Source organism: Protomyctophum bolini, assembly GCF_963924005.1.
Source record: "Protomyctophum bolini genome assembly, chromosome: 22".
Lineage (NCBI taxonomy): Eukaryota > Metazoa > Chordata > Actinopteri > Myctophiformes > Myctophidae > Protomyctophum > Protomyctophum bolini.
The window spans coordinates 30960027-30976071 of NC_137883.1; the positions used below are offsets into that span (position 1 = coordinate 30960027).

At 44.7% G+C, this 16045-nt stretch overlaps 2 protein-coding genes and 1 long non-coding RNA gene across 4 annotated transcripts in view; 1 reads left to right on the forward strand and 2 right to left on the reverse strand.

The window, feature by feature from the left end:
- The first annotated feature begins 31 nt into the window (after window positions 1-31).
- Window positions 32-16045, forward strand: part of plpp7a (phospholipid phosphatase 7a (inactive)) — a 17972-nt gene continuing 1958 nt past the window's right edge. Inside the window, exons 1-4 of the mRNA XM_080755255.1 lie at window positions 32-130; window positions 13412-13779; window positions 14106-14294; window positions 15961-16045. The exon at window positions 15961-16045 is cut by the window's right edge and continues 37 nt beyond it. Of these exons, the coding sequence (XP_080611381.1) occupies window positions 13571-13779; window positions 14106-14294; window positions 15961-16045 (483 nt within the window). The 5' untranslated portion in view covers window positions 32-130; window positions 13412-13570. The remainder of the gene's footprint in view (window positions 131-13411; window positions 13780-14105; window positions 14295-15960) is intronic.
- Window positions 1951-2919, reverse strand: LOC308309429. The gene is made up of 2 exons (XR_013963397.1): window positions 2889-2919; window positions 1951-2619 (listed from the first exon to the last, which is right to left on the reverse strand). It is a non-coding gene; the product is annotated as an uncharacterized lncRNA (long non-coding RNA).
- Window positions 5514-9359, reverse strand: brd3os (BRD3 opposite strand). Of its 2 annotated transcripts, none has more exons than XM_080755258.1 (2): window positions 9056-9359; window positions 5514-7466 (listed from the first exon to the last, which is right to left on the reverse strand). In XM_080755258.1, exons 1-2 carry the CDS (start codon window positions 9335-9337, stop codon window positions 7308-7310), a joined length of 441 nt encoding a protein of 146 aa, XP_080611384.1. In that variant the 5' UTR covers window positions 9338-9359; the 3' UTR covers window positions 5514-7307. The 2 variants fall into 2 exon arrangements, with proteins under 2 accessions (XP_080611384.1, XP_080611383.1); XM_080755257.1 differs by having other exon boundaries at window positions 5514-7469.

Genomic DNA, 16045 nt, shown 5'->3' on the forward strand with positions numbered 1-16045 from the left:
AGACAGACAGGACGGCAGACAGACAGGACTGCAGACAGACAGGACGGCAGACAGACAGGAAAGCAACGACAATTCAACCACCAACTAACAAGAAGAAGACTGGATCCCCACCTTATATCATATAACAACCGTTAGACAGGCAGGCAGACAGAGAGACACACAGACAGACAGACAGACCTGTTATACCATTAACAACCGTTAGACAGACAGACAGACAGTTGTTCTTCTGAGACAGCCACGCCTCTGTCAACATTCCACAAAACCTCTGCTGCAATGCATCATGGGAGAAGTTGCAAACAACCCCCCCCTCTCCCTCCTATACATATTAGATCCGTTATTCTTAAGGCCTATTCATAGTCTGGTTGTTCGGTGGTGAGGTGACCACCGCTCTTCTGGTGAGATGACCACCGCTCTTGTGTTGAGGTGACCACCGCTCCGGTGGTGAGGTGACCACTGCTCCGGTGGTGTGACCACCGCTGCGGTGGTGAGGTGAACACCTCTCCGGTGGTGAGCTGAAACAACGTTCAGCGGTGGTGAGTAAAAACAGAGAGAAGGGCTGGAGCGGTGGCGGTGGTTTGCTCTTCACCGCGGCTCAGTGACGTCATGTTGTAGTTCGGTGGTCACCTCACCACCGAAAATCTAGACTATGTATGAGCCTTCACTCTCAGAGTTACAGACCCGTAAGGGTCCATTTGGTTCCATGTGTTACACTCTGAGTTACAGACCTGTAAAGGTTTTTACACGTTTTTTTTTCATTAAATCCTGCGGCGTCTTTAACGTGTTTTGGAGCTTTTTATTGATTCATAATAGTCTCTAATATTTTTCGTAAAGCGTAATACACAATGCTATGGGGCAAAGATGGCGGCCCGTACACAATGCTATGGGGCAAAGATGGCGGCCCCGTACACAATGCTATGGGGCGAAGATGGCGGCCCGTACACAATGCTATGGGGCAAAGATGGCGGCCCCGTACACAATGCTATGGGGCAAAGATGGCGGCCCCGTACACAATGCTATGGGGCAAAGATGGCGGCTCGTACACAATGCTATGGGGCAAAGATGGCGGCGCAATACTAAGTCGTCGTTACCGCGCGGTTAAAATATGAACGCTGGTTTTGGGGGACCAGAAACGGCAGAGTATTCCCTGTGGTGGCGGTAGCCCACCGCCACCCGGTGGTAGCCCACAGCGCTGAGGTCTTAGTGGCGCCCGATGAGTTTTAAAACATCTTCATATCAAGGACCCCCAAATTGACACTAATCAGCCCACGGACCCCCATTTGAAGAGACATGCCAGGGACCCCCATTTGAACAGACATGCCAGGGACCCCCATTTGAAGAGACATGCCAGGGACCCCCCCATGAGAGAGGATTTTTACGGCTCTAGCAGTGATTCTCAACCCGTTTAATTTCAAGGACCCCCAGTTTGACATGAATTAGTCTACAGACCCCCATTTAATGACATTTCTATCTCTGGGACCCTCGATTTATATTATTATAAAATCTATGTTAATTAAACTCTTGAGAGTACAAATGGAACCATTTCCACTTGTATCCTCAGAGTTACAGACCCATAAAGGTCCATTTAGAAACCCCCTCAAGGACCCCTGGGGGTCCCCGGGACCCCACGTGAGGTCAACCAAGGACTCTCAAAGATGTCAGAATAACGGATCCAATGAATGGCTAACAACCCCTCCCCTCCTCCCCCTCCCCTTGTTAGTAAACAAACCCTGCTATTGGTCAGAGATAAGTAAACAAACCCTGCTATTGGTCAGAGAGAAACGAAGCCACTCTGCAAAAAGAAAAAAAAAAAAGCCGAACCAACAACAGCCTCCTGGAAGAAGATCTATGGAATTTACTTTATTTTTTCTTCTTCTTCTTTTTTTTCTCCTCCAACACTAAGTTTTTTTTTTTCTTTTTCTTTAGTTTATATTTTTATTTCCAGGTTGTGTGTTTGTTTGTTTGTTGATAACTCGTTTTGTCGGCTAAAATAAATCTTTTAAAAAACAAACGGCAGCGCTCATATAGCGTACACACACACTGCTCTGTCCTGTGAATAATATCTACATCCAATATATCTATAAAAACACAAAGAATACTCCCAAATGATTAAAAAATAAACTATGTGCAGCGGTTGTAGGGCCGCTTCAAAGATAATGCCTTTATCATTATTTGTATTTCATTATTATTATTATGATTATTATTTTGTGCGCACAACGCATTGCAGTGTGTTGTGAGCTTTTTAAACTTTTTTTCAAATTGGACGGCAGCAAAACATAACAGATCTACAAGCTCCAAACACGCTGCTTCCCGCTGCGCTGTGAGCTGTTAGATCTGCTCCTTTTGATGCTTTTTTTTTTTTTTTTTTTTTTACTTTTTGTCTGACCGTTAAGTTAAGTTAGGGCCGTTATTTTATACGGAGGAAATAACACAAAAAGGTTATAATATAATAATGATAATAATAATGTTTATTTGGGACTTCCCGACATCGATGATTAATAATTCTCTGTCCAAATTAAGGCTTATTATTCATAGTCCGGTTTTCGGTCAACTACAACATGACATCACTTCTCTGTGTTTTCACTAAAACTACAACATGACATCACGTCTCTGTGGTTTTTACTAAAACTACAACATGACATCACTTCTCTGTGTTTTCACTAAAACTACAACATGACATCACGTCTCTGTGGTTTTTACTAAAACTACAACATGACATCACTTCTCTGTGTTTTCACTAAAACTACAACATGACTTCACTTCTCTGTGTTTTCACTAAAACTTACAACATGACATCACTTCTCTGTGTTTTTACTAAAACTACAACATGACATCACTTCTCTGTGTTTTTACTAAAACTACAACATGACATCACTTCTCTGTGTTTTTACTAAAACTACCACATGACATCACAGAGCCGCGCCGCGGTGATTAAAACTACAACATGACATCACCGCGTTGGTTACAACTACAACATGACATCACCGCGGTGGTTACAACTACAACATGACATCACAGAGCCGCGGTGATTAAAACTACAACATGACATCACACCCCGGTGATTAAAACTACAACATGACATCATCATGGTCACCGCCCACACGACACTTCTCTCTGTTTTTACTGACCACCGAAAACTGGACTATGAATAGTGTCGCAGCCCCTCCCCCACCACGAGGCCCCGTTGGTTTTCCTCGTAGACGTTTAAAAAAGCATTTATTCAAAGACCTTTTTAAGCGTCGTACAAAAAGCCAAAATGGAGATTTTTTTCGGCCGAACAAATAATTTGAAAGAAGAAAAAAAACGGCAGGTTTTTTGTTGTCTTAATTTCTTCTTTGTAATTATGTTGTTCGGCCCCAAAAAACATTGTGTTTGTTGTCATGATTTGTGTCACCTAGTCGAGTTGTCTTTGTCCGCGGCGTATAAACGTCTTTAAATAAATTACTTTTTGAAAAACCTGAAAATGAACGAGGAGGAGTTCACTTCTGGGTCTCGACCAGTCATGAAAGGGGGGCGGGACTGCCTTCAGGCTGTACCGTTCATTCATTTTATTTTTTTATGGATGTATTAATTGGGTTAATCGGTATAGGGTCCATTTGGTTCCATTTGTACACACTTCAGACTTACAGACCCATAAGGGTCCATTTGGTTCCAAACTATCCTTTAGCTGGAACTCCCAGGCAGACAGACAGACAGACAGACAGACAGACAGACAGGTTATTCCCGTGCGAGACGAGCTATTCACCACGTTAAGAAAAACAAAACTGTTTTAGTTGATGGTTCAATCAATGCTGATCATAACGATGATAATAATAGTTAATTTTTGTATTTTAATAAGAAAGGAAAAAAAATATTTTATGTATCTGCATGCACTCCGATCGACCGTTGTTCTATTTCTCTTGCGTATGTTTTTATGTTTGAGCACTCTGTATATTAGCTGTTTGGATTAGCCGTAGGACAGACAGACAGACAGACAGACAGACGGAGAGAGACAGACAGACGGATGTATGTATGTATGTATGAGGGGAACAAAGACAGACAGACAGACAGACAGACGAGACAATTAAAACAAAACAAAAAACAATGAAAGGAAAAAAAACTAAAAACAAGTGAAATATTTGATGTAATTTTACTTCTGGGGATTCTGTATTTTCTGAGTTCCTTTGTTTTCATAAATAAAAACATAAATACATGAAAAAAAAAAACCCCGAAATGTACACCTTGGATTTTCTGTTACACGCACGTGCTCACTGCGTTCGCAATAATTGTGTAGATTCATGAGTTAGATTAAGAAATGCAGATGTTTAACAATAATTTAACTCTTGACAGGTGGGAGTTTCCCTGGCCGGACGTAGCGCGTGGAAGGAACACGTTATTCCGACCAGTTCCTTTCCCCTCCATCAGGCGCCCCGGCTGGCCAGGGGGAGGCAGTTTAGAGACCAGGATTACTGCATGTTTTTTTGTGAAGGTACCTACCCTAGGGGACACGGGGAGAACATGTGAGTGTACCTACCCTAGGGGACACGGGGAGAACATGTGAGGATACCTAGCCTAGGGGACACGGGGAGAACATGTGAGGGTACCTACCCTAGGGGACACGGGGAGAACATGTGAGGGTACCTACCCTAGGGGACACGGGGAGAACATGTGAGGGTACCTACCCTAGGCCTAGGTGACACGGGGATAACATGTGAGGGTACCTGCCCTAGGGGACACGGGGAGAACATGTGAGGGTACCTACCCTAGGGGACACGGGGAGAACATGTGAGGGTACCTACCCTAGGGGACACGGGGAGAACATGTGAGGGTACCTACCCTAGGCCTAGGTGACACGGGGATAACATGTGAGGGTACCTGCCCTAGGGGACACGGGGAGAACATGTGAGGGTACCTACCCTAGGGGACACGGGGAGAACATGTGAGGGTACCTACCCTAGGGGACACGGGGAGAACATGTGAGGGACACAAAATACAACCAACCACAACCTTAGAAATGATGTATTTATTAACATACTCTATCATACAGACTGGACAAATAAAATAAATCACATATTAATTTAAAAAAGAACTACCACAGTAGTACCTCCAACTACCCCTAGGGGGTACCACAGAGCTGCAGTACCTCACATTGGAGGAACCCTGGTTAAATTACTAATGAGATATTAATTAAATATTTTAATGAGTAAATATCTGAACGTTAACAACTAAATATGGCGTTTTATAATCTGAATACTTCAGGCAATAACACTATTTCTCTGTCTCTCTGGCAGTGGTTTTCAACAGTGTTTTCGTCGACTAAAACTAAGACGAAACAAACTGACAAAAAAACGAACGGAAACTAAATAAGAACTAAGCTATGATGACTAAAACTAAGACTAAATATGTTGACAATATGTTTCGTCAACAAATAAAAACTAGACTAAAATGTTAGGAAGGGACTAGTGGACAAGAGATCCAGTCATTTTACAATTAGTTAGATGCTGAAGATAGCAGATCTACAAGCTCACAATGTGTCGCGCTGCGGGCTTGTAGATCTGCTATTTTCAGCAAGTGAAGAAAACTGTCGATAGCATCAAGGCCCGCCAAAATATATTTTGTTTGACTAAATCAACTGTAGATTTAGTCGACTAAAATCTTATGAAATGTTGTCGACTAAAACTAGACTGACACTAAAACATTCCAGGTGACTAAAATGTGACTAAAACTAAATGAAAACTACCGGTATTCAAAGAGACTGACTAAAACTAAAATCCAACACTGATATCAAGGCCTGTTATTTTTTCTCGTCATTGGATAAGATTTTGTCCACTATTCCATGCTGTAGATCGTTGATCAAAAATAACTCTACGTTCTCTGAGTTGTGAGCTTGTAGATCTGCTATTTTCAGCATGCAACTAATTGTAAAATGACTTATACTGGATCTCTTGTCCACTAGTCCCTTCCTGACATTTTAGTCTAGTTTTTATTTGTTGACGAAATTGTCATCATAGCTTAGTTTTCATTTAGTTTCCATTTAGTTTTCGTCAGTGAAAAAAGGTAGTCGACGAACATTTTTCGTCTCAGTTTTAGTCGACGAAAACAACACGGTGTCACATGTCACATGTCTATGCATTTGCCAGAGAATCACGGTTTACTTAATTATTCATATCAACATTCATACATTTTCCCTTAAGAAATCCTGCACTGTTTAACACTGTCCACATCATGCTTCACAGATTTAAATCCTGCACTGTTTAACACTGTCCACATCATGCTTCACAGATTTAAATCCTGCACTGTTTAACACTGTCCACATCATGTTTCACAGATTTAAATCCTGCACTGTTTAACACTGTCCACATCATGCTTCACAGATTTAAATCCTGCACTGTTTAACACTGTCCACATCATGTTTCACAGATTTAAATCCTGCACTGTTTAACACTGTCCACATCATGCTTCACAGATTTAAATCCTGCACTGTTTAACACTGTCCACATCATGTTTCACAGATTTAAATCCTGCACTGTTTAACACTGTCCACATCATGTTTCACAGATTTAAATCCTGCACTGTTTAACACTGTCCACATCATGCTTCACAGATTTAACTTCTTTGCTAAATAGTTTTAAATCATTGAATCGTATCATATCGTCATGAACCGTAAATGATGCATTTATATAGCTTTAAAAAGATTACATTACATTTCACACACACACACACACACTGATGCCTGTCAGTCACAATGTGGGACAGACAGGGTCTCAGTTTGTGGGATGCCTGAAAAGTCTTGTCATGAAGGTCCAAAATCCTGACAGTTCTCCAGAAAAAAAACAATGTTTTTATGTCAGTTGGTGCTCAACCTTTTTCACGTCAAGGACCCCCAGAATTATCTGTATTTTAAAATCTTTTTTCAAAAGGAATTTGATAAAATAAAATCAAAATAAATTCAAAACATAAAAAGATAAATAATCTAATAACACTTTTAAGAAGTAGTGGAAAAAATAGCAGATGTGCAATGCATTGAGAGCTTGTAGATCTGCTATTTTTTTTCTCACTATTTTGTTGAAATTTGTCTTTTGGGTCTCGAGCAAAAATAATCCAGATCCGGGCAGAACCGCTCCGGCGTCCAGCACCTGCCCAGCAGTGGTTCCCTAAAGTGGGGTCCTTGAGGGAGTTCCAGGGGTCCTTGAGGGAGTTCCAGGGGGTCCTTAACATAATAACGTTTGGGAACCACCACTGATCTCTACATGGCCCGAACAGATGCCGGATCCAGTCTTTTCCAGAATCCAGATCCGGGGCAGCTCCTGAAGCAAGTGTCTTAAATGAATCTACATGAGCGAACAGACGCTGGATCCCGATCCGGGTCCTGGGCGATCCGCTCCGGCCCCCAGAGCAGCCGCGCGGTCCCGGACCACCACAGGCTGGTTGCCATAGTTACTGTACAGCGCAGACTGGCTGCGGCTCAGGTAGGAGAGCGGTGGCGCCGCCTGCTGGTGGAGGAACACAACTGCAGCTGTAATTATTATAGTTTTACTTTTGTTTTCTTCACAAAAACCTAACTGAAAGAAAATAGCAGATCTACAAAGCTCACAGCACGTCACATGGTGGCCTCATGTGAACTTGTAGATCTGCTCATTTTTTTCCTGACCTTGTGGACTCTTCCCCCCCTGACTAAAATCGATAAATACAAAATTAACACTTAAAAGCGATGCCATTTCCTCACACACATCACTCTCTCTCTCTCACACACACACACACACACACACACCTAAACAATGACATTAACTAACTAATACTATTAAAAGTTAAAGCGATCGTGACATATAAATGAAAAGGTTTTGTATAATATTGCTTGTAGATCTGCTATTTTCAGCATGCAACCAAGTGTAAAATGACGTATAGTCCACTAGTCCCTTCCTAACATTTTAAGTCTCATTTTTAATCTGTTGACGAAATTGTCAGTATATTTAGTCTTAGTTTTAGTCATCGTAGCTTAGTTTTCATTTAGTTTTCGTCAGTGGAAAAAGGTAGTCTGCGAACATTTTTCGTCGTAGTTTTAGTCGATGAAAACGACACGGGCAGAATTAGATTTATTGAGCAACGTTTCTGTCGTTCAAAGGTTGCTCGACAAATACATCTATTTAGATTCTGGAAGTGAAGACAGTGTGAGGTTCTTTGGAGGTCAAATTGCACCCCAAAATAACTTTTAACATTCAGTAGAAAACTCCACTGAATGATCACTTAAGTTCAGGTTGTTTGGGTGTAAATTGAGATCATAGAAATTATATCTTATAACAACTTGATTAAAACAAATCTAATAAATCGCTAGCCATGGTTCATGACTCTCGTATTCATACGAGAGTCATGAAGTAACTGCACCCTGTTTTTGGCGCTCGCTACATTTACAACGTTTCCGTATATATAAACATTCGGAATTCAAATATAAAGTACTCACAATTTGTCCCACGGGTGTTAGTTAGTAGCAGATCCAGCGTTTTTTAATAAAAAGCATTTTTATCCGAGCTGTTATTTTGCCATTGGCTTTCAACTACGCGCCCCTATCGGTCGGGAGGAGGGTGGCACTCGGTGTGTTCGATATCGGCACGCTGACCGCCCTGCCAATACAGACTAATAGGCGAGTGCGCTCCCGGTGTGCAACTGTGGATTTCCCAAACGAACCCCGTTTGAAAAAAGTAGCCGGGGCGCTCGGACAAAAATGCTTTTTATTAAACAACGCGGGATGCAGCAATTCTAATCGCTGGTGCTGCAACTAACTAACACCCGTGGGACAAATTGTGAGTACTTTATAATTGAATTCCGAATGTTTATATATACGGAAAGGTTGTAAATGTAGCGAGCGCCAAAAGCAGGGTGCAGTTACTTCATGACTGTCATGATAATCAATTAATCATCATGGCAGTCATGTTTCAGGGCTAATAAATCGCCTACATTTAAGCCAAATGGAAAGAAGAACATGAATAAAATGAAAACTCTAGTTTCACCTGCATGGAGGCCTGCTGCTGCTGCCAGAGCAGCACTTATTAACATGTTAATAAAATAACACCTATAGTTTCACCTGCATGGAGGCCTGCTGCTGCTGCCAGAGCAGCAGAGACACGTCTCTGTAGCGCAGCCTGGCGAACGCCTCCGACATCGCCTTCTCTGCCAGCGGAGCTCTGGGCGAGACGGACCGCTCCGCGGGAGAGGGTCCGAGGAGGGGGACAACGGGGTGGTCCGTGCAGGCCGAGGGTTCGAGGAGGGGGACCACGGGGTGGTCCGTGCAGGGCGAGGGTTCGAGGAGGGGGACCACGGGGTGGTCCCCGCAGGGCGAGGGTTCGAGGGGGACAGGGTGGTCCATCAGAGGCTACACGGTGCTGCAGTGGACTGGTGACGTACTGTTGCCTTTGGAACGGTGGACGGACCTGGGTTCGCCTCCCGGCCGAGGCTACAGTGGGAGGTCCATTAGATCCGGTCTTACTGCTACTGCTGTGGTGGAGGAAGACATACAAATTAATTAAAACAAATCTTAACTATCCCTTTAAGGCAGTGGTAACCAACATTTTCAAGCCCAAGAGCCCATTTTATTCCCAATTGCCAAGATCTACCACTAAAACGTGTTAGAAAAAACACTTGTTTTTTTGCTATTTCTGACAGGCTCAATGCATGTGCAGTGTGCACACATCCACACAAAGACTACATTAATAACTCTGCTTCCGTAGCCTTAAAGTTTAAGGCTACGGAACCAGAGCTATTAATGTTTATTTAATTTTGTATTATTATATCAAGGACCCCCAAATTGACACTAATTATCCCGTGGACCCCCGTTTGAAGAGATATGCCAGGGACCCCCATGAGAGAAAAGTTCTACGGCTCTAGCAGTGATTCTCAACCCGGTTAATTTCAAGGACCCCCAGTTTGACATGCATTAGTCCTACGAACCCCCATTTCAATGGCATTTCTATCTCTGAGACCCCCAAATTACATTCAGTTACAGACTCATATAAGGGTCCATTTAGTTCTATGTGTACACTCTCAGAGTTACAGACCCATAACGGTATAGGTAGAGTTTATTTATTTTGGTCATTATAACAAATCAATAACAGTGCCTGCTTTATTCATTTCTTTTTTTAAAGAAACATGGACCAAAAAGGTGTAGGCTGAAGCCTAAGCTTATAGTGCCTACCCTTCCCGCCCCCGGTCGCTGCCCGCACAGAATACAAAACTCTGATGCTGGCATTCAAAGCAACCAAAGGTATGGCTCCCCCATATCTTGCAAGTATGATCGAACCCTACAAACCCTCCCGCTCACTCAGATCAGCCAACGCAGGGAAGCTGGAAGTACCCTCACTAAAAACGCCGGGACAACGCTCCACACGTCCCAAACTCTTCTCCCTTCTGGCTCCAAAACTGTGGAATGCACTTCCCATTGCAGTCAGAACTGCAGCATCACTCCCAATCTTCCGCCGTAGTTTGAAAACCCACCTTTTCAGACTCCATCATGGCCCATAGCACTTACCCCACCCCCTTAGATAGCAATTCTGTAGACTTAGATAGCATTTGATACAGACTTATAGCATGTTATGTAAACAGCATAAGTGCATTGTATGTAGTCATAGCACGTCATAGTACATAATGTATATCATAGTAGTATAGATGTATAGCTTATTTCATTATAGATATTCCACTGTTACTTTCTTAGCTTACACATGTTTCATGATAAATGTTTTTATGTGATGTATTCCCCATGCTTTTTGTTCTTGCTTAATGTAAATCGCTCTGGATTAAGAGCGTCTGCTAAATGCCTAAATTGTAAATTGTACCCTTCTGACAGATAAATGGCATAGGTAAAATAATACAACAAACAAACATAACATAAAACAAAAACAAAGACAGACAGGACAATACAGTTAACAGGAACAAGACAAAAAAGAACAAAAACAACTAAACAAAACGAGAAAGCAAAACATCATATCAATGTTCTATAATATGTATCTACTATTTTTGATCTATACAATTTTATTTATTTATTGTAGTACAGTTTTTTAGTTCGTCATCCAATCCGTTCCACAGCTCGACCCCTCTGACCTCTGACCCCTCTGACCGATATGCACCTCTCTCTCTTTGATGTTTATTCTAGCATCTGTTTGTTTGAATATGGAAGTGCCTCTTAGGTTGTAGCGTCTCTCTCTCTCTCTCTCTCTCTCTAGAACAGCTCTTGGATACAGCCGATCGGGAGCAGGTGATTGTATGCCTTTATTATACATTGTTATTGCGGTATTTAGATCTACTATATCTTGGGAGTTTTAGGGTGTTTAATTGAATGAACAATAGGTTGGTTGGTGCGTAATAATAATCAGATTGGGTGACAATTCTTATGGCTTCTTTTTTTGAAGTATAGGAATATTGGCTGGATAGTTGTTCCCCCATGCATACCTCCACACAGTAATTGATGTATGGGAGTACGATCGGAGCAATACAGCATATATAGTGAGTTCTGGTTTATTTGGTTCCAAACTATCATTTAGCTTATGGGGACCCCCTGGAACTCCCTCAAGGACCCCTTTGGGGTGGTCCCCGGACCCCCACTTTATTGGGAACCATGCAGTGATTTATTTCACCTGCAGCTGTTGTTGATCCTGTAGGAGCTAGCCTGTTAGCTTCACTGATGCTAACTGTCCAAACGAGTGAAAAACCACCGCGAGGAGTTCCTCCTGGTCTTGAATCTGATCCTCTGCTGTTCTGTTCCGCTCCATGCTTTACTTTAACCTGGTGGTTGTACTTGTTGTTGTTGTTGTTGTTATTAATATTATCCTCCCGACGGGAGATGGTGTTGTTTATATGCATCCAATGGCAACGGTGCGTCGACTAATACTGTCCGGGCAGGAACGTGGAAGGAGGATATAAGGGGTTCCGGGTCTCTTCACTGCCAGTGGTTTGTTGTTGATTCCAAAGGTGTTCATCAGTTCATGTTATGATGTGTAAAAGAAGGGGGTTCCCAAAAGTGGCGTCCGGGGACCCCTAGGGGTCCTTTGGGGGATTTCCAGGGGGTCCTCAGCTAAATGATAGTTGGGACCAAAAGTACCCTTATGGGTGTGTAACTCTGTGTTAACTGTTAACTCTGTACAAATCAGAAGAATTGCTTTTTTTCCTGAAGTCTCCTGAACTTGAACGCAGCAATTTTGCGTTGAACAAATTAGTTTCTAAATCCATGTCGTTAGTTACACACCACATCTCCACTAGCTATAAGAGTGCTGGGTTGCACCCTGAAAATAGCTGATCTACAAGCTCACAACGCGTCGCAGCGCAACACGTTGTGAGCTTGTAGATCTGCGATTCCCCCCCCCCCCCTATTTTTGTCCAAAAGTGTCCTTACGGGATTACAGCCCCTCCCTCTCTAACACTCTGCCCGCAAATGAACCTATAAGTCAAGTAAGTAGCCTTGCCGAGCCATGAGGCCCATAGGGGGCAGGAGCCTGTCTCCTGTTTCTGTAGCGTGAGGCAGCTTGATGTACAAGTACACCCCCAGGCCACATAGAGCTATAGTTACTTTAGTAACTAGTTGTGATGCAGTGACTCTACAGAGTAACAGGCCACAGAGACAGTTAGTTTAGTTATCGATGCAGTGAGTACAGGCTACCAGGCCACAGAGACAGTGATCCAGTGAGAGGAGCAGGCTGCCAGGCCACAGAGACAGTGATCCAGTGAGAGGAGCAGGCTGCCAGGCCACAGAGACAGTGATCCAGTGAGAGGAGCAGGCTGCCAGGCCACAGAGACAGTGATCCAGTGAGAGGAGCAGGCTGCCAGGCCACAGAGACAGTGATCCAGTGAGAGGAGCAGGCTGCCAGGCCACAGAGACAGTGATCCAGTGAGAGGAGCAGGCTGCCAGGCCACAGAGACAGTGATCCAGTGAGAGGAGCAGGCTGCCAGGCCACAGAGACAGCAGCAGCAGCAGAAAGAAGAAAGAAGGCCATCCATGGGTTTATTTTTAGCGGTGAGTTTCTCTCCGAGAAACGAGACCTGATCTGCTGCGCTCACATCTCGCTCTGCCGCACTTAGAACAGCACACACACACACACACACGCAGGCACGTACACGCAGGAAGGCACACACACACACACACACACGCACGCACGCACGCACACACACACACGACACACACACACACACACACTTGAAATGAACACAACACGTTTAGATGAGAACGCACACTTAAGGAGAGAGCTTAGTTAGAACTCCCGCTGAGAAGTAGAGATACTCGCTTCCTAGAGGCAGGCAGGCAGACAGGCAGGCAGACAGGCAGGCAGACAGGCAGGCAGGCAGACAGACAGACAGGCAGGCAGACAGACAGACAGGCAGGCAGGCAGGCAGGCAGGCAGGCAGGCAGGCAGGCAGACAGACAGGCAGGCAGGCAGGCAGGCAGGCAGGCAGGCAGGCAGGCAGACAGGCAGACAGGCAGGCAGGCAGGCAGACAGGCAGGCAGGCAGGCAGGCAGGCAGACAGACAGACAGACGGACAGACATATAATCAGAGAGACAGACAGACATATAATCAGAGAGACAGACAGACATATAATCAGAGAGACAGACACGCCATGCCTGCCGGTGGCCAGGGGGGGCGCTGTCGGCCCCGGGCCTCGGCCTGCAGCCCGCTGAACCGTCCAGAGTTCATGTCCCTGAACCAGCCACGCCCCCCCGGGGGGCCACGAAGCAGGGACAGCCTGAAGGGACTCCACCACCACCACCACGGCCACCAGGGGCCCCCCCGGGGGCCTCCGCAGGGGCCCGGCGCTATGGAGGACAGGTACAGCCTGTCATACATTTATACACCGATTGCTCCATCACCTCTCTTATCCCATTTTAGCAGTTTAGCATCATGTTATGCTTTAGCTATTTAAAAATAGCAGATCTACAAGCTCATAGCGCGCCACCGAGTGGCGCGCTACGAGCTTGTATAGGTCTGCTATTTTTTGGAAAATCGAAGAACGACTGACATAGAAACATAGCTTTTTCAGAAAACTGTCAGGATGTAGAAGAACATTTGATAGAATCTGATCTCAGGTCAGAACGGGTTATGCTGTGTTAATGTAATGTGTTGGCATGTGACTGATTCCGATTGGTTCCCCACAGGGAAGCGAGGGAGGGCCCGGACGGTGAGGAGGGGGGGGCCCCCAGCCGGGCCCCCCCGGAGCAGGACTGCATGCAGCTCAACCCCACCTTCCGGAACATCGCCTACAGCTCCCTGATGGCCATCGACATCAGCCTGTCCCGGAGGATGGCCGTCTGTCGCACCCCCCACGCCTCCTGGGGCGCCGTCAGGTAGGGGGGGGGGCGGGGGGGCACGTGCACACATAGACATCAAAGGGGGCTTCAGTTCAGCCCCTGCCATTTAACCCGTCTGTATAAAACAACTGCCCTCTCCAGACCACGAATACAGCGTGTTCACTACATGGTGAACGAGATGCTAAATGCTCTCCTCTCCTCTCCTTCCCATGCCATGCCAGAAGGAAGGCAGCGTTCAGGAGAATAGCTTTTTTTTCCCAAGTCTGCTTGAACTTGAACACAGTATTGCTGTGGTTTAGGCTTCTGTTGATGAGATGTACTTCAACAGTCTGAGGACGATCCTTGTGCTCCAAATGTCACAGATTGTATTTTTTGGTGCAATATAATATACCGTACAGTACGTGTCGCATTGGAGCCCTCAGAGAGCAAAGCCTTTATCTCTATACTGTTCGTCACTCAGCAGGCCAACATTTCTTCCTCGGCCGTTCAACACAGATAGACATTATAGACGTTCACAGATCATTTTATTAAGTGATGGTCAGCACCCATGGAGCTAACATTCAAACACACACAATCCCACACTGACACAAACTTCCACTTATCTGTGGGAGCAGGTCAAAGTATTTTGCATTGAACAAATGTGTTATAAATCCATGTCGTTACACCTGCATCTCCGCTAGCTAAAGAGTGCTGGGTTGCGCCCCGAAAATAGCTGATCTACAAGCTCTCCACATAGCTTGTAGATCTGCTATTTTCGCTATTTTTGTCCAAAAATGCCCACATACGGGATTTCAGCCCCTGCCTCTCTAACACACACGGCCAGTGGTCATGAGAGCCAAAAAGGTTGAGAACCTATAGCTGGTATAGAGGGTATGTCGTTTAATACAATCAGATAGGACGTTTCTTATTGGATATATGGGCTGTCAATCAGATCAGACAGGGCTTTTCTGATTGGATTTCGGATTCTGACGGAATGGATTCGGGAGTTATTGGGAATGTTTTTTTTTGGGGGTTTTTTTTTGGGGGGGGGGGGGGCAGCGGGGCAGGCCGAACGGTTTGCGGAGCGGTCTTGATATCTGAAGGTCGCTATAGTTCGTATCCCCGGACCGGCACGTTAAAATTACCACCGCTGAAGTGCCCTTTGAGCAAGGCATTGAACCTCTACCATGAAATGTTCTATGAGCAGGGCCTGGCTGTAAACAAGTTATTGAGCTTAGTCCAATTACCCTGCATGGTAAACATAGTACCTTTCCTTTCCTTAGTCCAGTTACCCTGCAGGGTAAACATAGTACCTTTCCTTTCCTTAGTCCAGTTACCCTGCAGGGTAAACATAGTACCTTTCCTTTCCTTAGTCCAGTTACCCTGCAGTTTAAAAATAGTACCTTTCCTTTCCTTAGTCCAGTTACCCTGGGTAAACTAGTACCTTTCCTTTCCTTAGTCCAGTTACCCTGGGTAAACATAGTACCTTTCCTTTCCTTAGTCCAGTTACCCTGGGTAAACATAGTACCTTTCCTTTCCTTAGTCCAGTTACCCTGGGTAAACATAGTACCTTTCCTTTCCTTAGTCCAGTTACCCTGGGTAAACATAGTACCTTTCCTTTCCTTAGTCCATGCAGGGTAAACATAGTACCTTTCCTTTCCTTAGTCCAGTTACCCTGCAGGGTAAACATAGTACCTTTCCTTTCTTTCTTTTCTTCTTCTAGGTACCTGGTGAGCATGCTGGCTCTGTCGGGTCACGGGGTCACCTGGGTGGTTGGGACCCTGATCTGTCTGAGCCAATCACAGACC

What these genes read in the sequence shown, in the direction of transcription:
- brd3os (XM_080755257.1), bottom strand. Translation starts at nt 9,337, where the DNA reads ATGGACCACCCTGTCCCCCTCGAACCCTCGCCCTGCGGGGACCACCCC. An exon ending in AGCAGCAGGCCTCCATGCAG is followed by an intron (nt 7,470 to 9,055) that starts GTGAAACTATAG and finishes TTCCTCCACCAG; the next exon opens with CAGGCGGCGCCACCGCTCTC.